At 52.7% G+C, this 27,705-nt stretch overlaps 1 protein-coding gene across 4 annotated transcripts; it reads right to left on the reverse strand.

Moving 5' to 3' along the window:
* Positions 1–1,103: 1,103 nt before the first annotated feature.
* OGDHL (oxoglutarate dehydrogenase L) lies at positions 1,104–27,705 on the reverse strand. Of its 4 annotated transcripts, XM_038578058.1 has the most exons (25): positions 27,588–27,705; positions 25,264–25,334; positions 23,533–23,737; positions 22,412–22,570; positions 18,302–18,404; positions 17,797–17,912; positions 17,498–17,652; positions 16,518–16,664; positions 14,586–14,676; positions 12,043–12,222; positions 11,632–11,760; positions 10,375–10,554; positions 9,935–10,087; positions 9,294–9,396; positions 8,657–8,785; positions 7,430–7,580; positions 6,843–6,970; positions 6,053–6,231; positions 4,489–4,560; positions 4,277–4,402; positions 4,105–4,177; positions 2,924–2,992; positions 2,634–2,797; positions 2,290–2,444; positions 1,104–1,863 (listed from the first exon to the last, which is right to left on the reverse strand). In XM_038578058.1, the coding sequence occupies exons 3-25, from the start codon at positions 23,734–23,736 to the stop codon at positions 1,740–1,742; spliced, it is 3,090 nt and encodes a 1,029-aa protein (XP_038433986.1). In that variant the 5' UTR covers position 23,737; positions 25,264–25,334; positions 27,588–27,705; the 3' UTR covers positions 1,104–1,739. The 4 variants fall into 4 exon arrangements, 3 of the variants coding, with proteins under 3 accessions (XP_038433986.1, XP_038433988.1, XP_038433987.1); XM_038578060.1 differs by lacking the exon at positions 2,924–2,992; XM_038578059.1 differs by lacking the exon at positions 25,264–25,334 and having other exon boundaries at positions 27,588–27,694.

Here is a 27,705-nt window from a genome sequence, read left to right on the forward strand (position 1 = left end):
TATAGAGTTTGGACCCCTCATCTCATGAGGCTGATTTTCCTCAGTTCAGTGATCTTGGCAGTTGATCTCATCAGCCTGTGTGTGGCCTTTCCACACTGAGAGTGAGGAAGGGGCAATGTGTGCTACAGGCAGGACACCCCAACCATCCATGTCCTGAGCATGACGACTCCTGCTCAGCCCAACTGGGCTGGTCACAGCCCAACTGCAAGGAGAGCCAAAACCACTGGATCTCCATGGAGCCAGAAACACATGATATGGGAAGAGCTTATTTCCCAAAGGAAGCAGTGTGATCTTATGGAAGAGGCCAAGTCCACTTGGTATGTGACCCTCGGCAAATCAACTTCACGTGAACCTCCAATTTCTTCACCTATAAAATGGGCATATTTCCAGCATGCAAAGTCAAGGTGAAGGTTTAGCAGTATTAAGTAACGTATGCAAAATGCCCAGCAAAGGGCCCAGGACACAACAGACACGTGATAAAGGCAGGTGTAATTATTTATACTTTATGTCACATAGACTATTCCTGTGTTGTGGTTCAAAGCATATCCCAATAAGCTGTTTTTGAACCTGATGGAACTTAATACACTGTTATCCAATTTCAGGATGATGGTTCCTTGAGGTTCCCCCACCCCAACCCTGTGGTCTGTATTTCTAGGTCTGCTCTATGGGAGATCCATCTCTCCCAGTTCTCAGGTAGGACTCTTCTTCCTTTGAATCCCATCTCCTCCAGGAAGCCCTCCTTGACTCCCACAACCCTCTGCACTTATCTCCAACATAATTCTCTTACCCAGGCCCCAGCATCTAGCATAGAGAAAGTACTCTAAGAAAGATAAATGAACAAATGCTTTGCAGAAAGCAAAACATCCCTCCTGTGCTGCAGCTTCCCCAGCATCTTTGCGGGGAAGCAAAACCAACCAAAGGCTAAAGAGTGGACATGCCAATAGATTTTGAAAATACTGCCTAGGGCTCAAAAGAAAATCTGTCCAATGGAGGCAGATATTTTACCCTCTACATGTTTAGTTTTTTTCTTCTTCCCCATTCTCTACCCTCTCTAGACCATAAGCCTCTTCCCCAATTTTACAACAAAACGAAAACAGAAAACCTCTCTTAAGCATTTTTTTATTTCTCTGTTATTTAGTTTTCTACTTTGGTACATATGAGCTGCGGTTATATTTCACACAGAAGCTGACATATCTCATTATGACACACCCCATAAAACAGAGCACATATAAATCACCTGGCACGGTTTTGCTTCACCTGGTTGTTATTGCTGAAATTTTTATTTCTAAGAGCACAAAAGGGAACATTCCTTGAATCTACAGATGAACAAGGACAGGGTAAGCAGCAGCCAGATTTGCCAGGATGAGAGAGAGGGACTAAAGACATGGACTCCCACATGGCTGTCTGCAGAGACATGAACAGTACAGATGGAGAAGACAGACAAAAATTTCAGAAAGACCAGGACAGTTCCAAACAACACTTCTGAATGACAGCCCATATATCAGACCTCTCTGGCTCGCTCAGTCCTAAGAGATTCTGACATAAACACAAAAGCCCAAGGTGGCATAATCCCGAAGCCAGCAGTGCCTACTCTTTGGCCTTAAACACTTACGTGAGTATTGTTTTATCCTGGAGCTCTAGACAGCCCCTCCCCTGGGCAGGAACACCATCCATCCCTCTCCTTATGAGCCCCCATGTCCCCAGCCAGTCCCACAAGACCCAGCTAGGCCTTGCCAGCTCTAAAATGTCTTGCCCTCAAAGACCTGGAGATTAAAGGCGGTATCCAGAAACTTCTTCAGAGAAACCAGGTGAGTGTTCCTGTTTCCTGTGGCTGGTGCAGCTGCTGGGTCACGGCCAACGTACCTAGAGGAGAAGAGACAAGTTAAGGGTAGGTCTGGGCCTGGCCTAGCCACTAGGAATGCATCGGGTCTAATCCTGATCATCATCCCGCTATAGAGATGAAGAGCCTAAGGCTCCTCCAAGATGCTAAGTGACTGGCCTAAGATCAAAGGACATTCTCTCATTCAGTTCTGGCTGCCAAACAAAGGTTTACTCTCCATACGGCAGAACTGATGGGGTCTATGATCTGTCACCAACAGTCACAAAGCCATTAAGAACTAGGGGACCCATTCCCTCAATTTCCAGTGTGGTCCACAGAAGGGCAGAAGTTCTGGCTCACACAGCAAATGGGGCAGGCAGAGCCAGAATGATGCCTCAGGCCCCCAGAGTCCCCTGGGTCCAGAGGAGGCCAGGCACAGATGGCAGGTACCCCCACACTCAGCCTCATACCATATGGGCCGTGCCCGGCTCAGGATGGTCATGAAGCGCGGGCTGATGTAGTCATAGTAGCCCATGTTCTTGTGCTCTTCCTGGCACCACACCAGTTCTGCGCCTGGGTACTTCTCTGCCTCTGTCTTGATCAAGTCGAAGGGGAATGGAGAGATCTGGGGCAGGCAAAGAGAAAACGGAGTATAGCCAGGGGACGGGGGGGTGGGTGCCATGCCAATGGCCAGCGCCCCAGGAGAGCAACCTGTGATGCCCATCCTGGCCCTGCCTGGCATGTTGCCCAGAGCCAGGGGGCTGGCGATTTGACCCTGTCCATGACTCTGACTAGGCAAGAGGTTAGGGTGCACCTGTTCCAGGCGGGTGATGGCCACTTGTTCCTCCAGGCCCTGGCTGCTCCGCTCCTTCACCAGGTCATAGTACACCTTTCCAGTGCAGAAGATGAGCCTCCGTACCTGCTCAGGAGCCTGTGCTGCAGGCCCATCCTCAGAAATCACCCGCTGGAAGCTGGTCCCTAAAGGTCCGACAGAGTATGGCAAGGGCATCAGCTCCCAGAGGTGCATCAACTTGGCCAGATCAGCTTGAGAACCAGATCCACATCCCTGCCTGCCCCAGGCTCTCCCTGGCCACTGAGACTAACCCCAAGATTGGATCTGTGGCTGCACTGGATACCTCTTGAGCCAAACCTTGGCAGGGGACAGATGACTCCCTGAAATGTCACAGGGAGAGAGGTAGACATGGGCTAGAGTCAAGGACAGAGCCCTGGGAACATGAACATTTAAGATGACAGGCTGGGGTTGGGGGGCACTGTGATGGGGACAGCTTCTGGAGGAGACAGAGAAGGTGGCATTAAATCCCCATCTGATGGCATCAATGTGTGTCCCAAACCTGCTCCCCATCCTGCATGTGCGCCAACCACCGGATCACCAAGCGAGAAGGTGAGCAGATGTCTGGGAGGCTGCTGCACATTCCTCCCTCCTCTCTCACCCCTGAAGCCAAGCCCTCATCTCAGACAGCCCTCACAGGCTCACACCACATGCCAGGCACCAGACTAAGCATACTGCAGAGAACTTCTAAGGAAGCCACCCCAATGTCCCCAAATCTCAGGTGCAGACACTGAAGCAGAGAGAAACTGGCTGCCAGTCCCCACCAGAGAGAAGCTCGCACCAGGTGTCAAGGCCAAGAGGTCCACAAGCCGATGTCAGAGCTCAGTCACCTGCGTACCCAGAGGGGGTGCCCAAACATACACGGGTAAAAACCCCTGTCCACGCTGTGGGCCCCTTCCCTGCCAGCAACTGCTGGCTTTCCTCGTAGTACCCAGGACTGTTTTCCCAGGTGGCTCTGCTCTAAGCCTCAGGGCCCCACATTATCAGCCCCTCCGCAATCCTCCGCCGGATCACAACTCAATTCTAACACTGGTCCTTCAGATATTTTATCTGACCCTCAATGCCTGAAAGCTCCTGGAGGGGCACCGGGTCCCTAGGGCCAGCAATGTCTATTTGGTTCAGGAGTAAAAAAAAACCTGGATGAGTAAATGACGACTCTCAGTGCTCCTGTTATCCTAGGCAGACTCCTGCCAGGTCTCCCACCTCTCGGCTCCCCGAGAACAGCCAGGGAGCCCTGTTGCTTGGCTCACATGACCCAAGCCGGACCATATCTGAGGGATCCCAGGCTAGCTTCTCAACCTGGCCACAGGTGGGGACTGAGCCAGGAGCTACTACAGGGGCACAGACACAGGAGAGGACAAGGGTCCTAGAAGCAGAGGGCCAGGAGCCACCAGGCCCCCCAACAGCCACCTCCCCAGCACACTTGAGCACTTACCAGATACCATCTGGTCAAAGCTGGACTTGGCCTCAGGGTGCCTCAGTAGAGATTTGGGTGTGAAGATGATCAGCTGGAAGGGAAACATGTGGCCGGCTGCCAGCTGCCCCACCTGGCCAGGGCTCTGCACCTGGGCCCAGCACTGCTATGCTGACCAGAGCGGGCAGCTCACCGGTTTCCGGAAGGGCAGCAGGACCTGGCGACGCAGCACATGGAAGTAGTTGGCTGGTGTGGAGCAGTTGACCACAATCCAGTTGCAGTCGTAGAGCTGGCTCACTTCAAAGTCCTCAGTGAACACCTGGGAGACCAGGGTAGGGCTGGGAGGTGGCCTGCCTGTGTCACCCGTGCCCTGACCTTACCCTGGTGGGGGAGGGCCACACTTACAGGGTAGGCGTCGGAATCATCATTGCTCATCTGCAGGAACCTCTCAGGCCTTGCTGAGGAATGCTCTGGTCCCTGAAACCAAGTGCCAGACAGCACAGACTGGCCTAAGTGTCCCACAGGACAGACACCTGGCTCTGCAGGGGCCCAGGGCCCAGGGGGAAGTCTGGGTGGCTCCTTAGAGGAGCCAGAACCACAGTAAAGACCCAGGAATGTGGGAGAAGAATAGAGAGGATATCCTCAGAGGAGGGTCTGGTCAAAGCCAGCACATGTGAACCGGTAAAAAGGCCAAGGTGAGATGGTTTTTCCAGAGTGTTCTGGACTTGGCAGTTGTCATTCACTGAGTACCTGCTGTGTGCCCAGCAGAGCTCTATAGACCCCATTGACATTGTTTACTAATCTTGAAAGCAGCTCCATGGTGTAGACATTTGTTACCTCACTTCATAGATGAAGGTGAGTAGCAGCGAGATTAAGAAACAACCCCACGGTCACTAAGCCACAGGGGGCAGCCTGGAACCCATGACTGACTCCTACTCCTGCCCTCACCCATGTGGGCAGCAAGACAACACCACACCGACCTCCAGGGTGGCTCCCCGTGAGATGAGGGTGATCTGTCCCATAGCCCTAAGGACCCAGAGCTATAAGCACCCGTCAGACCACACCAACCTTCCCACTCCACCCTGTGCCTTTCCAGCTACATGATCTTGGGCAGATCACTCCATTCCTTTCTTCCCGTGTGAACTGGGAAACAGGACTGACCGCCCAGTCCAGCTGCAAGAATTCCACAGGATCACACACACTGTGTAAGATGCCCAGGAAGGCCAATCCTGGCTCTGAACAGCCAACTGGTGACAACAGTAGTGATTAGTCCCTGACTGGATGACCAGTCCAGGCTGAGTAGGCCCTCAGGGACATTCATTGATTCGTAGCTCAATCATCCAGGGTGGGGAAGGCCTTTGCCCCAGGTCACAGAGCCAGGCAGAGGCTGAGCACACCCTGCTCCTAGCTGCCCCTGCAGCTGGCACAGTCCCACTCATGCCCCACCTGGTCAGGCTACAGACCCACCAAGGTGTCTCATGGGCTCTCCCCAGCCCTTCCCTCCCTCACTGGCCTGCACACCCTCCATCCTCCCTCTGTGTGGCCACTCTCAGAAGACCAGAGGACAGGCAGTACTACACAGCATTACATTCAGATCTCAGCTGCTAGCTGTGTGACTTTGGACAAGCCACTCTACTTCTCTGCCTCAGTTTCCTGTATCTGGAAAGTGGGTATACAGGACCTACTCCATTAATTTGTTGTAAGGACTGGAAGAGTTAACAGAGAGTTTTAAACAGGACCTGGCACAGAGCAAACCCTCAGACATATTGGCTACTTCTATTGCTAGTGATAGCAGTGCCATCACAGCAGCAGCAACACAGATGTATGCAGGCCCCGCTCTGAGCAGATCCATGTGTTCCAGGGGCCTGAAGGAAAACACCCCCCACCCCTGCAAGCAGCCAAAGGTCTACCCACCCTCTCCCAAGCACACCAGAGCCTTTCCGGGCCCCAGCCACCATGCAGCCCTCACCATGCCCTCCATGCCGTGGGGCAGCAGCAGTACGATGCCATTGTGCCGCACCCACTTGGCCTGGCCAGTGCTGATGAACTGGTCGATGATGCACTGGGCTGTGTTGTGGAAGTCACCAAACTGAGCCTCCCAGAGGACCAGGGCATTGGGGCTGGCCATGGCATAGCCCAACTCAAAGCCTAAACAGAAGACACAAAGAGCACACCGCATACTGTCACCAAGGGGCAATGGCTCCACTCAAACCCAGTCCTTGTTCATTCACTCTCCCTGTCCTCACCCCCTTCCCAGCAGGCCAGCAAGAGCCAGGGGACTCCCTGGGGCCCAAAGGCCAGAACCTCCCTGCCAGGGAGCTGACAATATGCTCAGAGATGCCACCCTCAGCCCTAACTTCACGTATGGCCACCTTCTAGACCAGGAGCCAAGTCCCAAGATGCCCTGGGGAGGCAGCAGGAGCCGTCTGCCAAGAATAACCCCTCAAAATATGTGCAGTACTGCTGAGGGGAAGGGGCGGGGTGGGGGCTGCTCTCTGCAGGGTCCTGCTTCTGGGAGGAGGCAGTCAGGGAGGAAGCAGGCCAGCTAAAGGTCAAACCAAGGAAGAAAGAATAACAGGGGACACAGTCTTGGGAGCCCAGAGACTGGGGAGGGGCTCTGGAGATAGAGCTGCTGAGTACTGTGCAGGAGTGGTCATAGTCAAAACAATAAAACAATAGGACAGCTTGGGGTGCAAGACCCTCTCTGGTCCCCAGGCATCTCAGGGCCTGCCTGACTTGCAGGCAGAGTTCTGACCCACCCAGGACTCCATACTCTGAGAGTGAGCTGTTGCACACAGTGTAGGGGGCCTGGTCAGGCCAAAGGTGGTTCATGGGGACACACGTCCTCCGGTCAACTTCCTGGTCATGGAGAACGTGGTGCCGGTGACTGGAGAGAGACAGATAAGGAAGGGATGGAGGGCGGCGGATTACCACCTGTTCACCCAGAGCAGGTGCACCAGGTAGCAGGAGGCAGGCAAGCCTGTCACGGTGCGAGAATTCCATAGGATGGCGACACCAAGAAGGCCCTGGGAAACCAGAGCAATCCAGGGAGCCTCCCTTCCCAGTGGTAATCCCACAGGGTCAGAGAGGTGGCCCAGCAGCCCTCTGATGTCCTGACCCAAGAGCAGGGGCTGGAGATGCTTTCGGGTTACCTGTGACTACCTCAGCCATATAAGGGCTCCCCAAACATGGGCCAGGGAAAGGAAGAAGAGCCAGTTACACTCCAGAGCTCTTGGGCTGATTCTGATAGACCCCAAGCACAGATGAGCTCTCAGCAATCCTGTGGGGTCAGGGATGACCAGGCTAATGCTCACCCAGGGCCGAGAGACCACTCTCACATCCTCACCTAAATGTGCCCCTCTCCACATCCTGCCCACTGAGCCGCACGTGGATGCCCTCCTTAAGCAAGGAGCCAAAGGCCATGTACTCCGCCAGGGCCCAGTCCACTGTCTGTTTCTTGGTCATGTCCGCACGGCCCCGTAGGATTCGAGAGAGGCCTGCAGGGATGAAGAGCCACCCTGAGGGACGCAGAGGCCTGCAGGACGGCCCCAGCCAGGACGGCCATAGCACCAGGGCTCTAGCCCAGCTGTGCATGTGTTCATTGTATACCCACCCCCCACCCCACCCACACACACACACACGCAGCACAGGGCCTGGCAGGCTACAGGAGCCCCAGGGCCAGGCAGCCCTCCACCAGCACCCCCACTCCAAGAGAAGGTCTGAGCCCCCCTAACTTCCCTCCCTTGGGGAAGAAGGAGCAGGCATCACTAGGTGAGCCTCTGCCATATGCAGACACTGTATACCCTTGAGTCAGAACCATTCCTCACAGGTCTCCTGCCAGAGAGTGCTGCTGACTGTCCCCATTCTCCAGAAGAGGAGACTGAGGCTCAGGAGAGGGAACTAATTTACAAATGACCACACCCCCATAAAGATGTCTGGATCTGAGCCTTGGCACCTAGCCCAGGTGGGGCTCCTATTGACCCTACACCTGTACCAGTCCCATGTGATGTGCACACAGAGTGAGCACCCCAACACACCCGGGCCACTATGCACATTGTGGAGGAATCCCTTTGGATTCGAAGGGTCCATAGGCATCCTGTGGAGCCCTCCAGACTGCCCAACCAGGATGGCCACAGCCAAGAGGTATAGCCAGCGACCACCAACTGGCCTAGGCTCACCCAGGAGTGGCAGGCTTGCCCTCTCTCATCCATCCAGGCTACCATAGGCACCGCACTCCTGCCCTTTCCCAACATTTCAGACTCAACCGACCCCTCCACAGAACCCTTGCTCCCCTGCCCTCCTTCTGTGTGAGCCATGGACAACCCCAGCAAAGGCACTGGGAAAATCCAAGATGCCTGGCATAAGCCTTGTGACTGGCACCCAGCAGAGAACATGGCTTCCACATCTGCCCACCCTGAAAGGAACCTGTTATTATGGGCTCTGCACAAGAGTGCAAAAGAGGCTCCAAGAGCTCAGCTGACCTGCCAGCAAGCCAGGACACAAACCAGGCTTCCCTGACCCCTGAACACCATCTCCCGTAGGGCACATGCTAGAGCCTGCACAGCAACCTCACCGGTGTGGATCTTAAAGTCCTCCAGGGGCACGGAGCTAGCCACTTCACCGATGTGGGTCAGTACGTCCTCAGGAATGCCTGTGGCTGGGCATGTCATGCTCTTGGGCTCCCCGTCCACATTAAAGAAGCCTGAGAGGGCAGAGATTCTGTGTACTTCTGTGTGGTCAGGCCTCAGATCCCCTGGTCGGCTGCCTTCCCAAGACTCAGGGGCCCCTCTCTTTCTTAACTCCACCTGCACTCAAACCCTGACTCACACTTGGGATCTGTGACACCCAATAGCCACAGCTGGGCCCCTGTGGGGGCTACTCCCTGTGCCCCAGGTCACAGCCATCTAGCTCCATCCCACGGAGGCCCTCTGAGCACCCCTCCCCCAGGCTCTCTCCACTTTGATGTGCACCTGCTTTAGCTCAGCCCTCCCCTTCCAGAAAACAGCTGGTCACACAAGCTCACAGGGTGATACCATCTCTCCTGAACCCCGACCCATCCCCACATGTAGAAATCAGTGCCCCCAGCCTCAGGAGTCTCAGGGATAGAACACTCAGCCTCTGGACTGGGCAACGACCGCCCTCACCCAGGACCACTGCAGTCCGGTCCCAGGCCCAGGCGAATCACTCTCAGTCACAGACCTCTCACTTACCGGGCCATGGGGAATCCAGCCAGTGCTTTATATGCAAGATCTTTTTATCCTTGGACCTGCCATATGCCTCCTCACAGATCCGGTCATATTTGGCTATTTCTTCCTGAAATCAGGGTGAATGCAAGGACTGACACAGTAAGCCCTGGAGAGCCAAAGGCTGTATCAACCTGGATTTGTAAGCCCTGGTGCCCTTTGCTACATTATAGAACTGTCGGCTGGCCTGCAGGGACCCTGTGGCCAGAGGCCAAAGTCTCAGAGTTAAGGGGGATCCCCCCCGCTCAGCAAAGGACTTAGAGGAAGCTGAGAAAAGACTCAGAGTGCTTGCTCTCAGAGCTCCCTCAAGGCAGGAAGCCGAAGGCATCCATAAAGAACTGTGGGAACAAACCAGGCTCAGGGCTGCCTCCTGCAGGAAGCCTTCCTGGACTCCTGCCTGAGGCTGAGCTTTCCTCACATGGCAGCATTCACTATCCCACCAAGCTGTAAATGTCTTTGGTTCTCTGTCCACCTTGACAACTAGGATCTGTTGGGGACAAAGACCATAATGGCTACTTCTTGAAATCACTGCAACATCAACAACTACCCCAGGGTCCCAAGCTGTATTGGAAGCTTGTCCTAGGCAGCCACGTGGCCTGCCTGCCCACCTCAAACTCCTGCAGGGTGACTGTGCCCTCAGTAATGAGCTTGTCTGCATACTTCTTCAGCACAGGCACTTGTCTGTGGATCTGCTTGTACATGAGCGGCTGCGTGAACATGGGCTCGTCCATCTCATTGTGGCCACGCCGGCGGTAACAGACCTGCAAGGACAGCGTGGGGAGGGGCTCAGCCCCTGCCCTCAGGCAGTGCAGGCATAGTCACTGCACAGCGGGGGCACAGCAGGCATGATAGGCCCCTGAAAGCCCCCCACTACCACCTACCACTAAATGCCCCGCATCCAAGCCTGTGCACAGAATGTTCTTGGTGGCCCTAAACCCTCCATCTGGAAAGCACTCCCAGCCCTCCCTGCCAAAGATACTACAGACCTGGCCCACTTGGCACAGCAGGAACAGGTCACACACACACCCTACCACAGCCCCAAACCCACCAAGTCCACCACCACATCTTTATTGAAGGTGTTCCTCCACTCAGCTGCCACACTGCACACATATATCACGGCCTCTGGGTCATCTGCATTCACGTGGAAGATAGGTGCATTGACCACACGGGCCACATCGGTGGGATAAGGTGATGACCGGGCCATGCGAGGGTCTGTGGTGAAGCCAATCTGCAGAAGCAGGAAGAATGGACAGAGCCTCTGTAGAGCCAGACAGGTGGTACCTGCCCTGGAGACTAGTGGATCAAGGGAATGAGGGAGATCTTTGCCTCAAGCTTCATTAGGTGTGACCAGGAGGTATGTGGCACAGAAAGGGATGAGGGTAAACGGCCCCTACAGGCACAGTGGCGGGTCCTATAGTGATGGCAGCATCACCAAGGAAATCATGCCTGCTCTTGTTCTGCATGTCATACTGTGGTAGGAAGAGCGCAGGCCTGGCTCACTGCCAGCCCCAACAGCGGCTCTGTGTGTGATGCTGAGCCAAGTACTTAAATTCCCAAAGCCTTGGTTTCCTCATCTATGAAAAGGACTCATTAAATACTACCTCACAGGGTTATTCTGTGAAGATTAAATGACTTAATACAAATAAGGCAATTAACTTAGGGCTTTTTAGGCTCAGAAGAGCTATTAGTAAGCACAGCTGCCTAAAGAGCAAAGGCCTGTGACAGCTGTGTTCTAAGACTGGTTCCTACAGAACTAAAAGTAGCATCTAGTTTATGTCCAGCCTCTGTGGTAGTTACACCTGTCTTCCTCTGTCCTTACAATGTTCTCCATGGGACCTGTGTGTGCATGTGTGTGTATTTACATGTATATGTATACATACAGGCACACACCAATTTCACAGACCAGGCTGGGGAGAGAGCAGGGATCCTGCCTGAAGTCATACACTGGGGAGTGGCAAAGCAGTGGGATCAAAAACAGAATCATCTCAGGGCACCTGGGTGGCTCAGTGGGTTAAATGTCCTATTCTTGGTTTCGGCTCATGTCATGATCTCAGGATTCTGGGATGGAGCCCCACATCTGGCTCCACACTCAACAGGGAGTCTGCTGGGCCTTCTGTTCCTCCCCGCACCTTCTCTCGCATGTTCTCTCGCTTTCTCATAAATAAAATCTTTAAAAAAAAAAATCTAAAAAAAAAAAACAAAAAAACACCCCAAAACCAGGATCATCTCACACTTCCCCCAAAAGTTCCTGGAATTCAGAAATGGGAGACATTGACAAAGCCCACCAGGCAGCCCAGGTCCTCACCTGGTTGTTGACGACCACATGCACAGTACCATTGGTGGTGTAAGAGGGCAGGTCACTCAGGTGGAAGGTCTCATACACCACACCTTGGCCAGCAAAGGCAGCATCCCCATGAACCAGGATGGACATGACCTGCAGGGCAGGATGTGAGGCAGGAGGAGCCTGAGCCTGTGCAGCCCAGCTCTGTGCCCTATAGTGCAAAGATCCAGGCCCTATGCCTCAGAACCCAGTCCCTCAGAACCCTGTCCTCCCAGCCCACCCCTCAGAAACCATTACTGTCTCAGAGTTCAGCCCTCAAGAGCCCATCACTCAGAAACCAGCCCTCAAAGCCAGTCCCTCTTTTACCATTCCTCAGAGCCCAGCCTTCAGATCCAGCCCCTCTGGGAGCACCCTTTAGGAACCAGATGAGTTTACCTTCTTGCCCTGGGCATCCCCTCGGTAGAACTGTTCTGCCTTTGTCTTTCCCTGCACCACGGGGTCCACAGCTTCCAGGTGGGAGGGATTGGCCACAAGGGACAAAGTGATATTTCTGTTGGTGACCCGGTTGATTCTCTCATGGTACATGCCAAGGTGATATTTGACATCTCCAGAGCCCTGAAGATTAAGGTGGGCCATGGTGAACCCACCCCTCTCACCACAGACAGGCAGACAAGTAGATATGCAAGCTCACAGTAGGGCTGGGACATTTCCCTGGATTCCGCTCCCTGAGAAGGCTGTGCTATCCCTGACCCACATCCTCTTCCTGCCCTCCCATCACCACACACAACCCCTCCTTGAGGAAGGCAGGTAGGTTCCCCTGCGCCTTGGCTCAGAGGACAGATAAGCCTCCTCATCAGAGCCCCTCCGCATTATCACCTATTGTCTTCAGCATTAATGACAGTGCAAGCAGGGAAACAGAAGGTGGTGTTAATAAGACCACGGCATGGCCTCTGGGCAAATTTTGGAGCTGAACCCCTACCTAATTCCTAACACCAAACTAACCAATAATGTATAGACGGCAGATGAAGCCACAATACAGCAGAGAAAAATATCATGTATTTTATGATCTTAGAGCAGGGAAGGCCCTTCCAAACAATGTACAGAGCTCTGAAGCTATAAAAGACAAGGCAGCTAAAATTTAACAAACTTGCCAGAGGGAAGCAAATCCATGGCAGTGTTAGGGAGGAAAAATCAAGCAGAGAAAAATATTTATAAGACGAATATAGGCAAAGGGCTAACATCCTCAATATATAAGACTCTTTAACAAATTAGTAAGACAAAGTCCCAAATCCCATAGAAAAAAATGAGCAAAAGCCATGAGAAGAATTTATAGAAAAAGAAATAGACATGGCCTAAAAACATGTGAAAAGATACTCAATTAAATTTTTGCATCAATCATATTGACAAAGACAGAGAGATTCGACAGAGTAAGGGAGGACAAGAGCCTGGGATCCTCACACATGCTGGGGGTGGGCTCACTATATCCTCAAGCTCTCTGGAGGGAAGTGAGTCTGGCCACTGCATCTCTCAGACACCATCTAACAGAGTACTCACACACGTGTGCAAAGAAACTTAGTCAGCAACGTAACACCCATCACCTGGAGAGGCAAAAACCAGAGCACATTCAAAGCTCAGGGAGCTCCCGTGTGCCGCATGAAGCAGTGACAACTCCTTAAGTGAAAATAGCAAGGTGCCAAGTGGCATCATGAGCTACTCCCCTGGCCTTTTACAAAGAAGACTGTACCGAGTAGATAGGTGTGTTTGTACCTGCATGGAACATTTCTGGAAGTACACACCTTAACACAAACAAAAACTGGCCACAGTGGAGCCTCTGAAGAGCAGGCTAGGGGTCTCATGAGGGAAACTTATTCTCATTGCATATGCTTTTTTTTTTAAACAATGCTCATACTTTTTTTTAAATAAAAAGAACTAGTAAATACTTTTTAAAAAAATATCCTTTGGCCAGGCTTTACACAGTTTACACGCATCATCTCTTTGATTCTTCACAAGCATTTTGGGGGCAGGGAATTTCATCCCCATTTTACAGAAGAACAAACTGAGCCTTGGAGAGATGAAAGTGCCTTTAGAGCAAGTGCTATGATCTTTGATAAGCAAATGAACAGCATCTTGGGAAGATTCTGGGCTATAAGCCAACAGATGCAGATTCTAGTCCCTGCTCTGCCTTTTGTACTGGATGACCTTGGAGCAGCCATTTAATGGGATTCATTTTAACAAACCAAGCACTTTTGCTGGGGGCTGGAGCTTCGGGGATGAGGTCCCTTCTCTATCCTGCTACCAGCCTAGAGAGGAAAACAGATATACACACACGTGCAAAGGCTGGAAAAAGCCAGAAGAGTACCGAGGGAACAGGGGGACAGAGGAGGGAGTGATGCAATGGCTGCCTAGAGGACCAGGAGAGCCACCCAAGGGGAGACAAGCAGGGCTGTGCAAGAGGCAGAGAGCAGTGGAGAGAGGAAGCCTGTCTACATTCAGGCCCAGCGTGGGTGAAGGCATCAGGGGACAAGGCATGCTTAACATACATGCATACCAGCAACAGGGGTGTGAGCAGAGAACTGTTTCCTCTGCTCACCAATGAGCACAAGAAGCTATCCTGGCCTCCCCGGGCTGTTCTGGGCAAAAAATGAGTGAAGAAACCCTTCTGGGCTGGTAGACAGGACCCTGTGCAGAGTCAGGCCACACAGCTGAAGTAAATGCCTTTTAGGTCACTTCTCTCCAGGCCTCACTTTACCTAGCTGAAAGCAAGAAGGTTGGTCCAGATTATCTGACGGCTCTCTCAGCTCTCAGAGATCACAGCACTCACTCTAAAACACCTTAGTGGCCTCACACAAACACACCCATTCTCTCCCCCACTCTTCTGCATAGCCATCCACATCCAGGTCTGTTTGAGCCTAGATGCTTCTGGCCCAGCTCCTTCCTAGTTCACACCCCAAATATCTGGGACAGGGCTTGGCACTTACCTCGTCTGCTGCCTCCAGCTTGGGGTCAAATTGGCAGAAGATCTGCTCCAGGTCCTTACGGATCACATTGGCCAGCACATTCAGCCTGCCCCTGGAGCCACAGGTGGTGGGACTCTCACCTGGCACAGAGGCCACCTCCCCCATTAGGCCCCAACATCCCCACACTCCTGCCCACCTGGGTCTATCAGAATTAGCATGGGGGTCAGGGAAACCCTCCCCATACAAACCACAGGAGGCCCAACCCTCTCATCCTGTCTCAATCTACAAGGCATGTGAGTAGTTCTAGCTGGCCAGCTCCCCCAGAAACTCTGTACATCTCACTAGGACTCTGGAGGCCCTCATAAGCAGGAGCCACCCAGCCTCACTCATGGCCCTCATAAGCAGGAGCCACCCAGCCTCACTCATGGCAGGATGCACACACACCCATTCCCCCCCACCCACCCCTGCCTCCCTGTCAGACCCCATCCCCTCCCCCCCACCTCACCAGCAAAAGTTGAGCCTAACCCAGTACCTCAACCCCAATCTGCTAATGCATCACAGTCACTCATATGTGATCCCAGCTCAGCCAGCAGTGTCTTGCAGCAGAAGACGGGACTGAACTAATCCTAAGGTCAGGAGTTACCAGGGGACCTGTCCAGGGAAGCTGAGGTCTCAGGTTAGGGGTAGGAAAGCAGCCAGAGACCAGGGACTCTAGTCGAGGCCAGACTTCCCATCAGGATGCAGTTTATTCAGGGGTGGGTACCAGGCTGATCTGGGCACAGGGGAGGACTCAGCCCACCCAGCCCACCAGCAGATACTAGCCCCAGGCCTGCACACCCTCTGATCCAATCTCTAGCCCCACGTGGCCCTGTGACAGAGGGCAGCCCTCTTCCAGGTGGGCCTCTCCTACGTTCTGCAGAGGCAGAGCTAGAGGCCAAAGGAACCACATGAACAACCCTCAGTTCCTCTGGGCAAAGCCCTCCAGTCTTATACCACTCCCACCCCCAACTATGGAGACCTGGCCTAGAACAGCCCTTCAGCTCCCAGAGCCCTCCTCAGGCTGGGAGCCGGCCCAGTACCACCACACAGTCCCAGAACTACCCCTGGCTGCCCAAGGCCATCCTTCCCAAGAGATCCACTGAAGCCACGAATGTGGGATCTCTGACAACTGGGCCAGCTCTGCTTGACCCTCTAACGAGACACTGGGCATTTCTGGGCCCTCAGAGCAAGGAGCTGTAAGAGACAAATCCCAGGCTCCTGGCAGGCCAGCCCGCAGGATGGGGGCCCTCCCACACTGCATCTGGATGCCTTGACACCCCTCCTGCTAGTGCATCCAACACTGGCCCACCCGTGAGCAGATGGAAACTGTCACAGAAAATGCTGGGGCTTTGCCTCCAAGACCACTCCCGTTCCGCAGGACCCCTGGCCACCTTGTCTCTGTCCCCAGGCTGTACTCTTCACCAGTCCATGGGCTCCAGTTCAGAGGTCAATGCCCAGCTGCCAGGCCAGCCTTCTAAGTCTATCAAGGTCTCAAGAAAACGTGTAGTCAGCTTGTAGCCAGGGGGAAAAACTCTCAGCTCACCTCCAGAGACCACCCTCCTCCAGGAGATGGCATCACAAAGCCACCTGCCCAGGCCCTGTCCTCACTTCCCTGGAATGTACCCCTCCACAGGAACCTCAAGAGGCATAGTACATCCCTTTTCTGAAATATTGACCTTCCTGGGGACAGCGGCAACATGGAAAAGAGAAACTGAGTCTGAGGAAAGATGGTTAGTCCCTGCCTCCATGTGGCTTTGGGCCTAGGGCCCAGGGACTGAGAACTTTCTAGGTCATCCTACCTTTACCCCCAGATTCCACCAAAACCCCTGCTCTGATTTTCATCCCCTCCCTTCTATCTCATTCTGCTGGGCCTGGAGAACAGATAGGCTATGGAGGAGCAAGAAGGGGGCCCACCTGTGTGGCATCCCCAGGATGACATTCTCGATCCCCATTTCACTGGATTTGTCGATGATGGTCTTGAGGGCGGGAATCATGACCTCACAGCCCTCCAGGCCAAATCGCTTCTCGGAGGACCACTTCCGGGCCAGGAAGTCTTCAAATCTGCTTGGTGTGAGGAGAAGGGAAAAGACAGAGAGGCTGGGGCTCACAGGGACTATCCATGAGGACCACAGCTAGATGCCTGAGAGAGAGCAAGCTGCGAAGTCACCTCCCTTTGCACAGACAGGCCCTGCTATTAACATACAGCAACAAGGAGCATAGAAAGGCCAGAGAGGCTGGGCACCCTCCCAACCTAACCAAAGACCTCTGCCTGCACCCAAACCCAGTTATCACCCTCTCTCCCCCTTCTAATCAAACTGCTCCAACAAGCCACCTCCCGCAGCTTCCAGCTCACCATCCTGCACACACACACTGCACAGGGCTCCCTCTCCATGTCCCAGAGACCCCTTCACCATTCAACTCAAATTCCAGCCTACACCTCACCACCAGGGATCCATTCTGCACCCAGCAGCTGAGCCCCATGCTCTGCTAGGCCTCTGCAGCCCCTGTATACCCAGCTTCAGATCCCAGTGGCAGAGCCAGGTGGCACCCCACCCGTAGGCAGGCGCTGGTACACTCACTCCTAGAGACGTCTTTCTGTCCACACAGTCCCACAGCCACTTTCTGCCACTTCTGTCCCTGTGGTCATGTTCTCCTGGAACCCAGCCCTGCCCACCTACCCCCCATGCTGCTCCTACGGGCTTCCCCTAGGCCAGGGGATGAGACCCCCTCCGGGCTTCCCCTAGGCCAGGGGATGAGACCCCCTCCAGTCCCAATTTCCCCTGCCAGTGATCCTAGTTTCAGGAACTAGATGTCCTGGGATATTCTAGACAGCCCTGGAGCAGACCCTGCTACCACTCCAGCCATCCGGGGTGGGGTGGTGCTGAGGGCCTGACCTCATGGAGCGCACCAGCCGGGCCAGCAGCGTCCGCTTCTCCTCACTGGAGAACTGCATCACACCAGGGGTCTCGAATTTCTTCCGGATCCACTGGCACTGCTCCACGTCATTGATGAACATGAACTCCAGGCCGATATGCTGGCAGTAGGTGCTCTGAGGGAACAGGTAGGGACTCCACCAGGAGCCAGGAAGAGGGAAAACTGTCCTGGCATCTGGAACACAAAAGCAGAACCCTCCTTCCCTCTAGCACACTCCAGAGTGCCAGCAGGTGTGCCTTACATGCCTGCCTGTGCTTACCTCCAGGCGCCGAATGATCTCCCGCAGAGAGAGGGTGTGTTCAGATCCCCCAATGAAGGTGGTGGTGGGCAGCTGGAACTCCTTATCTAGGTCAGCCTCCCGCAGGTCATAGAAGGCTGAGGCGGCACACACGACCGCAGCAGCAGAGGGGAGAGAAAGGGCTCAGGCCCCAGGGGGTGCCCAGCAGTACCCCGGACCTCCTAACAATGCCCCCAGCACCCTCCCACCAGCCTACAGCTGGAACAGGGAGACAGGGAAAGTAAAAGTCAGAGCCCAGCCTGTACCACAAGGTGGGGCTTGGACAAGTCTCTCGAGCTTACGGAGCCTAGTGCACCAGCTAGGGAAGAAGGGGAGACATCACAGTGAGGCAGATGGGCAAAGGTCAGAGGAAAGCCTCTAGGGCTGACTGATGGGCCCCAGGCCTCAGACACATGTCAGTCCCAGAGCCCCTCACCCAGCCACAGGCACCAGCTGGCTCTGGTGCTGCCAAAACAAGAGCTCTCACCCAATTTATCAATGGTTGTGATTAAGTCTGAGGGCACAAAGGAGTCCAGGTCTGCATCCAGAATGCCCAGCGGGTCCAGCTGGGCCACATGGTGGCCCCGGATCTGGGAGAAAGGGAAAGAGGTCAGGGCCAGGCTGAAACACAGATAGACAAATACTCCCCGAAAGCCAAGTTCTGGGCCCTGGCCTCTCATTTCCCACTTCAGAATTCCAACTTTCCACATGTCTACAGTACCAGCCACTGCACAGTTGCCTATACCATAACCACTAAGTTGGCAGGAGCTCAATTCTCTTTAAAAGTACAACATGCAGGGATCCCTGGGTGGCGCAGTGGCTTAGCGCCTGCCTTTGGCCCAGGGCGCGATCCTGGAGACCTGGGATCGAATCCCACGTCAGGCTCCCAGTGCATGGAGCCTGCTTCTCCCTCTGCCTGTGTCTCTGCCTCTCTCTCTCTCTCTCTGTGACTATCATAAATAAATAAAAATTAAAAAAAAATTAAAAAAAAAAAGTACAACATGCAGCTTTCAGAAATAAGGATGCACACACCAAAGTATTAACTACAGTATAATTGGCAGTCATAAAATTCTAGAAACTTCCCAAATGTCCATCAATAGAAGACCGGAATATGGATATGGGAAATCCACACAGGGGAGTACAAAGAACTGTTAAGAATAAAAAAAATCCCTATCCGCTGCTGTGCAGTAGTCCCCACAAAACAGTCCCCCCCAAAACAGTGTTAAGCAAAATAGCAAACTGTAGAAGAGTATGTGTGACAAACTATCCATTATCTAAGAAAGAGGAGATTCAAATAAATACATGCATTTGCATATATTCATATACACACAAATAAATATATGCATTAGAAAAATACATCATAAACAAGAAAAAGTATTATCTGTGGAAAAAGAACAAAACAGGGTATAATGCCAGAGATAGAAGCTAGACTTTTAAGAATACATTTTGCTTTGAAGATTTGATTTTGGAATCTTGTAAATATTTTATATCACTATCAAGCAAAATTAAGTTTCAAAAATTAAAATAAAACAAATGAATTCATACATTCATTTGATCACAGTACTACCCAAATGAATAACAGAATATCAAAAAATAAAATAAAATAACAGAATATCCCCAAAAGACAAATAGAACTCCAGGAAAAAAATATTATAAATTCATTTCTATTACCAATCAGTAGTGGTAGTATTAGAATTATACTGTAAAGCTATAGTATGTAGACTGTGGGAAAATCAAGTAAGTCATTGTACTGATGTCTTCGGGAATCTCTACTTTTGGCATCTTTAAAAGATGACAATGACATTGAGATTAATGAGGTCAAGGGATCCCTGGGTGGCTCAGTGGTTTAGCACTTGCCTTCGGCCCAGGGAGTACCAGGATCGAGTCCCATGTCAGGCTCCCTGCATGGAGCCTGCTTCTCCTTCTGCCTGTGTCTCTGCCTCCCTCTCGGTGTCTCTCATGAATAAATAAATGAAATCAAATAAATAAATAAATAAATAAGATCAAGAACAAACCCTAAGTCTTGCATCTGAAGTACGTGGAAGCATCAGTATAAACCCATAAATGTGTTATCTTTAAAAAAAATAAAAACATATTTCCCAGCTCTAACCACTGAAAGAGCCCAGAAGTCCTGATCAGACCATAGCAGTGACTCTTCCAGCACTCCTTGAGGAACTGGTTGGTCCAGATATGTACAAGATGAGCTCAGAGCATCTTGTCATACCAGATAGCAAAGGGGTGCTCAAACACTGCGGGGGCAAGGAATAAGGACACATTTGGACAATGAGAAGGACGGTATCTGTAACAGATGAAAAATCATCAAATAGGTTTAAATTCATCCATTCATATCATACTAAATAGGAAGAAAAGTCTTCATTGACCATCTTTGGAGGGGACTAGGGAACCACACCACACTTCTGAAAATCAGTCAATAAAAAGGAAAATCAAGCACTGATCCTGCCTTTCCTACACAATTTACACCAGGATAAATGGAGTTAACAAAGTGAGCTTTTCAAAAAAACAAAAAACAAAAAACAAAAACAAAAAAAAAGTGAGCTTTTCCTGATAGAAGTATTTCAGATAATAAAGAAAGAGAGGTAGAAATAGAATACTGTCACCATTTTTACCACTCTTAATGAATTAATGTGTCCAGGAAATAATCATCCAGAGCTGCTAGCTGCTAACCATCACCCCTAGGAAGCTGATTATGAAACAAAAAAAATCAAATCTATGGTGGATAAAGCTTCTAGATGTAAATTACCAATTTACAGAAATTAAATGGGACAAAGGAACAGATGAAGACACCACGGGGATGCAATCAGCAAAATCCAGACTCAGGAAAACTCTACACCACAAAACAACCTGTTTTTTTCCACAAACATACACACATACAGACACACACACACAGAGAAATCTGTAACATACAAGAGACTTAAGACCTGGATCAACTTATCACAACCTGTGGCTTTATTTGGATCCTGATTCAAACAGGCAGTAAAATTATAAGGCAAACAGGTAAACATGAACACCAACTGGTTGTCTGATGACCTTAAGGATTACTGCTAACATTCCCACATGTGACAGTGCTCTTACGGCACATTTTTAAAGAGCCTTTATCTACAGAAATACATGCTAAAAAGTTCGATGAATGAAATACTATGTCTGGGATTTGCTTCAAAATAATCAGTGGCCAACAGGTAAGGGATGGAGGTGGTAATAAATGAATCAAGACTGGCCCCACGGGTGTTGGGATTTGCTGCACAACTCTTCTACCTCTTATGTGTCTATAACAATAAGTGTGAGGATTTTTCAGTACTGTGTGTAGATGAGTTAAACAAGAACTCTTGCTCCTACAGGGCTGCAAGGAGCCGCAGCCTGCCTGGTGAGAGCTTATTCACATCAGGCACAACCTTTGGCAGATTTTTACCCTACAGATCCACAGGAACATGGCTGAATCCAGACACTAGCCCACTCTAAGGACTCTCTGGTGCTTCATGTTGGCTAAAGAACTAAATAGCAGCCGAAGAGCTGAGAACCGTGGGACAAGGCCCTCAGGCAGCACCATGAATGTTACCTTTATTTAACATGGAGTTTTATGTTCTTTGTTCTTGGTTTTCAAAGTAAATTGTTGGATCATTTTTCTGACTCAGCCACCAAGAAAAATTACTACTGTTTGCTTGCAGGTGGCCCACAAATCACTGGTCCTCAGGCCAGTAAGGAAGCCCAGTCTGCTCACCTTCTCTCATCCACCCCAGCATAATTGGTCCCCAGAAAGTACAGCTGCCACCCAAAGAGTGCCTCATTCAGAGGCAAGGCATTGTTTCCATTTGCTAAGGCCTCCCCCAGACCCCATACTCCCACAGGCTCCTGCTGTGGCTTGCTGCTTGGTCCTATGGAGTCTCTGCCAAGAGCCCTGGAATGCCCTGCATTCTGTCTGACAAGTTTCTCTTACAAAATACTTTCTGCCACTGATTCCCAGAGAGATCCCAAACGATTACACTTGTTATGAAGGGAACACCCAGAAAAGCCTTCCAATTAGTCCTGTTCAGTCAAGACCAAGAAGGCAATTTCATCAAGATGCTCTGTCAGAGCAGGGGCCCAGCCTGGAGACCCAGCAGGGGAAGAGCCTAAGTCTCCAGAACAGAGCAGCTGGTAGAGAAAGAGCTGTTTACTGAACTATCCACTAATTCATTCCGTAAACCCTAATTAAGCACCTGCTATGTATCAGTCCCAGTCCTCTTGGAACGCTTAGTCAAGAAGAGATAACAGACATTAACAAAGGTCAATCTACTCAATTTTCATCCAACATTTACTGAAATCGATTATTTAGTACTCCTCTAGATGCTTGGAGCATAGTGGTGTGTGAGACAGACAGCACTCGGTGAGAAAGACCACAGACAAACAAAATACCAACATGTACACAAAAATACCAGGGGGCAGTTAGTGATATGAACAGTTATGTGACAAGTAAGAGGAGAAGCAAGAGCCACCCATGGAGGACTTAGAGAAGGGCTGAGCCAGATCCCTTCCCATCAGCACCTGGCTGCATGCCAGAAGACATTTCAGCCTACAAGCCCAGGCCCTGCCAGCCACTCACCTGGTAGGCCCGGATCAGGGACTGCACAGCCAGGTGGTCCTCTACCAGCTTGCTGGTCTCAGTCCGGCTCGACACTGCTGGCCTGGTCTCGGGGAACGGTGGCTGAGCCGGGTCACAGGTGGCTTCCTCATTGGCTTTTCGGAAGAAGCTGTCCCAGGACTGGGCAGAGGCAGAAGCAAGAAAACAGTCAGCAAGTCAGGGCCTGAGGGGAGGAGGAGGTGGTCCTGCCCAGGGGGTCCCAGTGGGTACTGGGTGTTCCTTCACCACTACAGCTCTTAGGACCTGCCCAGGCCCCTGCCGAGATCTCTTACAACCAGCCCAGGACACCCAACCCCAAGCCTAGATCTCTTCAGTTCCCAGCTTTGAAGGGTTTTGGGGGAAGGCTCTAACTTGTGACCCAGGGGCTTCAGCTGTGAACCGGGCTTCTACCCTAGGGGAAACATGCCCTCAAACACATGAGGGAGACGTTGCTTTTGTGTAAATGGGGGAACTGAGTTATGTTTGCAACAAATTTACCTAAAGAAACTCTGAACAGATACAGAAGAAACTAAGAAAAAACTGGAGGACAGGCAGGTGGGAGCTGAGCAGATAGGAGATGGATTGGGAGGGAGATGTTTTACTGTGTAACTCCACATTCTGTTTTTGAATCATGTTATCACTTTCCTCTGAGAGTGAGTGAAGAAGGTGAGGGCAGCTTCATTTCTCACTTTTTGCCCCGTCATCTGATTTATTTATTTTTTTTTATTTTTTATTTTTTTTACCATCAGCAGGCATTTATTTTATCAGCTCAGTATGTATATAAACACTTATGCCCCGAACTACATAACAAAGAGCCACCTGGAAGCAGCACAGCATGAAAAAGCGGGCAGGGGCAAGTCTGAGACCAAGTGCAGGAGCAGGACATGATTAGGGCTTCTCGGGCCAGGCCACCACCCACTGGCTGGTTCAGCAACAAGAAAGCAAGAGGCTCTCTTCACCCACAATGAGGACAAGGCTTTTATAAATAGGGACGATGGAGGACCTGAGAAAAGAAACCTGTCCAAGATCACATAGCAGGCAAGCTACTTCTCTCTACTCGCCCTCCACAGCCTGGCTCCAAGAGGTAGGGAGGAGGCGCCAACCTTGTGGACACTCTGGGGATTTTCCAACCAGGCGAAGTACATCTCCTCCATGTAACTGGAGCTGCCTCCACGTTTGCCACTTGGGAAGGTGGCCGGTGGCCCAGATGACCTGCTGGGCCGGTTGAACATCTGGACATCGTGTGGGGCCAGGAGCCTCGAGGCCCGTGCTCCAAGCCAGGATGGCAACAGCCTCAGCTGACTCATTCTGGACACAGGCAGAGAGAAGAAATGTAAATCATGGGACCAGAACAAAGGCTCTGGAAGCCACTATTCCCTCATTTGGCATTTGCTGGTTCTACTGGGCAGGTGGCCCGGAGCTAGACACTGATGAGACAGAGGAGAATGGGACAGTCGGCTAGCCCTCCCAGGGTCACTGCCTAAGTGGGAGATCCCAGCTCAGGAAACTTCAGCAACAGCTATTTAGCATCCCTGAGCTCCCTTCCTGCTGTGCCCCACCACCCCAGCCCACACTCCTTCTCTGCTGTCTCCCTAAGCCTGATCTAGAGACAAGTACCACCCAGGCCCTGCCTCGGGCAGCATTCAGCCTAGGTGCTGGAGCCCACCCGGAAGGTCACAGGGCACGTGGAGGCAGTATACCCAAGAAAGAGTGGGCCACACAGCTGGCCACCACAAGACTCAGGCCACAGTCCTCCAGGGGCTGGGATGTGCTGTGCCTGGTCAAGAAAAAGCCTGAAGAAAGGGTCTGACTGAGCTGCACTATCTCAGGAGTCCTACGGCACTGCTGGGTTTCTGGTCACTGTGACCAGAAATGACCACTGACTTCCTCTGACTGCAAAACCAGCACAAAGCACTCTCCCAGGCCAGAAAGCCAATGACACAGGCCTCAATGAGCCCACTTCACCGTAGGGAAGACAGAGGCCCAGAGAAGGGAAGGGCACTGGGGAACAGTGAGAGGCAGACCAGAAGCCTAGCCCCATGCCCAGCCCAGCCCCCTCAGCTCCCAGCTGGAGCTACCCTCTCTTGCTCCACGACCCTCCCCAGAGTTTACACTCAGAACCAACAATACTCAGGACAACCAACAGCTCAGGGGGGTACATCCAGACTGGAAGCCCACCCAGGCTGGAGGGGAACAAAAACCTGTAGCTCATCTCACCCCCATCATGTCACCTGCCCTTGGCCAGGGAAAATTTCTGAATGACCAGTTTTAAATACTGCTTCCTCCTCCCCATTCCCCTCCCACCCCCGCCCCACCAGAGGACAGGTTCTGAGAACCTCCTCGAATCCTGGCAAGCCCTGGGGCTCCCTATCCAGGCAAGATGGGGGTTGACAGGGCCCACTAAGGCCACCTCCTCCTACACAGGATTTGTAAAGTAGGACCTCTGTGCCCCTACCCCCAGTCACACAACTAGGAGCAGAGCCCCCTCCTCTGCTCCAGCCCAGCTCTGCCTGGACACAGAATAGCTTCCACTGAATCCTCATTAACGCCCTTCTGCCCAGAGAATCCCAGTATAAGTGGGGTGCAGCACCAGAGCCAACCCACCAGAGGCCATGCAAGCAGGAGCATATGTCCCCTGGTACAACTCAGCCCTAGAAAACATGTCCTCTGGGGTATAAAGGGTTTCCAGGTCCCACCTGGCCCTGAGCCAACGCCCCTAGACAGGGTCCCCGACCCTACCCATGCCCTTTAGCTCAACCAAGTCACCGGAACTATCTGTCTGGCCTCCTACAAGCCCTTCCAGCCTGCCTCCTCTCCTCTCCCTCCAAACTCACATGAGGCAAAGAGAAGGAGGTAGTCTTCTCAAAGGAGGAAAGTAGGCTCCTCAGCGCAATCAGCAGGAAGTCTAAAGAGAGTAAAATTAAAAAGCAAAAATATAGTGCAGTGAAGGGAGGAAGAGCGTGGGTTCTGTTGGAACCTAAGCTCACAATGCCCCAAGTTTCCCACATGCTCAACCCCTGAAGCTTCCGGCTGCAAGCCGAGCCCCACCAGCCGATGATTCCAGGCTCCACAGCAAGGGCCTCTAGGGGCTGGATCTCCCTAGAAGGGTGCCCCAGCTCTGAGGTCAGAGTACAGGGTCCCAACCCCTGCTCTACCTCTGACTGTTCTAGGCAAATATAAGTATACGGCTGACCTCGACCATATGGCCATAAGAGAGACAAAGGATATACTGGCCTAGAACATCAGAAGACTCTGAACAAGCCAGGGAGCTCTATCATCCCCATTCTAAAGCAAAGGAAATCAGACATCAAGACCGTCCATTGAGAGAATAAAAATAGGAGCACACAGTCTGTGAGCAATGATTCTGCAGTAGACATTATGTTCATTTAACCCTCTCCACAATCTTATGTGGTAGGCACTTAGAGTAGCCCAGTATAAAAAGGAAGAGAGACGAAGCTGGTGACAGGGCTCTGGGTGGCTCCAGAACCTGTGCCCTCCTCACTGTAGAGTCAAGATGTAAACCTAGTCTTTCCTTAACAACATGCACTTTCCAATAGACGCAACCACCCTCACAGGGGAATGGGATAGCTCAGGGTGGCAGTGAGAAAACCTGGCTCTGTCCAGAGCAGTCTAGTACAGGAACACTGTGTTTTACAAACACTGAATGATCTGGAGCGGCTGCTGGACACTGCTGTGGGCTTCACCCTGCCCCTGGTAGGAGGGCAGCCGGTTAGCCACCCCTGCTCCCATTCCAGCAGGGCTTGAGAATCCAGGAGCCCTGGATGGGTGGAAACAGAACCAACCTCAGCCAGGCCCCAGCCAGCCCTGCCAAGTCCTGGCCACACAAGGGAAGACAGCAGTAAAGAGTTAGTCAGGCATCCTATGAACCACCTGCCCAGCCCAGTCCCTAGTGGACTAACAGGTAGGTTGCTCTGGGCAGCTCTTAGAAGTCTCCCCTCTAGGGACAATGAGAGTACCATCCCCACCACCACTCCCACAACCAGATCAACTGCAGACATGCTGTCCAGGAAGCCTCCCATATACAAGGCCCTGTCTGGGCTGCCCCAGTGAGGATTGCTCTACAGCATGTCCATTGTAGAGGTCAGTTAACCGAGGTCCAAAAAGAGGCAGGGCCCTCCTCAAGACCTTGAGGCCAGGCAGCAATGAAGGCTGGACTTACACTGCTACAGGCCTACTCTGGTCCCACATTCTGAGAACTGAGTTGACTTTTCTCAGGAATAAACCCAACTCTAGTTTGCTGAACCCAAGAGACAGCAGACTCCAAGGAAAAGAGCAGAGCAGGGAGGGGCGTGCTTATTGCACTGGCAGAGAGGCCTAGGGCCTGAGCTCAAGCCCAGAGGTTAATAAAAGTAAAAAGGTAGTCGGGTCCTGTTCCAAGCGGCTAGTGTAGTGCGTGTGTGGGGAGGACTTGCAGAGCAGGGGCTGCAAGGGCAGGCTTGGGCCCCTTGGGGAAGGGGCTATCGGAGTGAGGCCCTTGGAGTCCAGCTTATGCCCGCTGCACCCCACTGCACCTTCTCCTCTCCTCTAACATCTCCCTGGGGCTGGGAGAAGCACCTCCCAGGCTGACTGCGACCTCGGGTCCATCCTGCCTCTCCCACGGCCTCAGTTTCCTCATCTTGGTTAAAGCAGTCTATAAGGGCATTGCCCCCAAGAGGTTCTGAGACTTGGAAACGTATTGGGTGTCCCGCCAGGCACGTAACGCTGGACGCCCCCATCCCCAGCTCCACGGCAGTCCAGTCCCAGCCGGGCGGTCCACGGGTCGCCTCCTTGAGAGGGCGAGGGGCAGAGCCCGCACACACCCCCGCCCCGCGCCCGCCCCCGCCCCCGCCCCACGGCCACTAGAGGCCTCCTGGGCAGTCTGTAGTCTTCGCTGACGCCTGAAATCCCACCGTCCACGAGACGCGCCTTCACGCACAACACTGCATTCACCCAACACGCGCGAAGGGCTGGGGGTCCCCCAGGGCCGCAGCCGAACAAGGGCGGGGCCAAGGTCACGCTCACTTCCCCTCCCGGCCCCCCCGACCCGGCCGGCTGAGGACCCCGGGTAGCGGCTCCCGGGACCCGAGAGCAGAGGGCCGCCGCCGTGACGGCAGGGCAGGAGGTGCGCGGACCCGAGTGGCGAGGCCGCCGCGCTCACCGGGCCGGCGGGTCCGCGCAGCAGCGCAGTCCGGGAGGCCGCAGGTCAGGGGCCGCGCGCAGGGGGTGCGCGGCTCGCCCAGCCCGGTACCCGGGTCACGTGACGCGGCGGCGCCGGC

This window comes from Canis lupus, chromosome 28, assembly GCF_011100685.1.
Source record: "Canis lupus familiaris isolate Mischka breed German Shepherd chromosome 28, alternate assembly UU_Cfam_GSD_1.0, whole genome shotgun sequence".
Classification (NCBI taxonomy): Eukaryota; Metazoa; Chordata; class Mammalia; order Carnivora; family Canidae; genus Canis; species Canis lupus.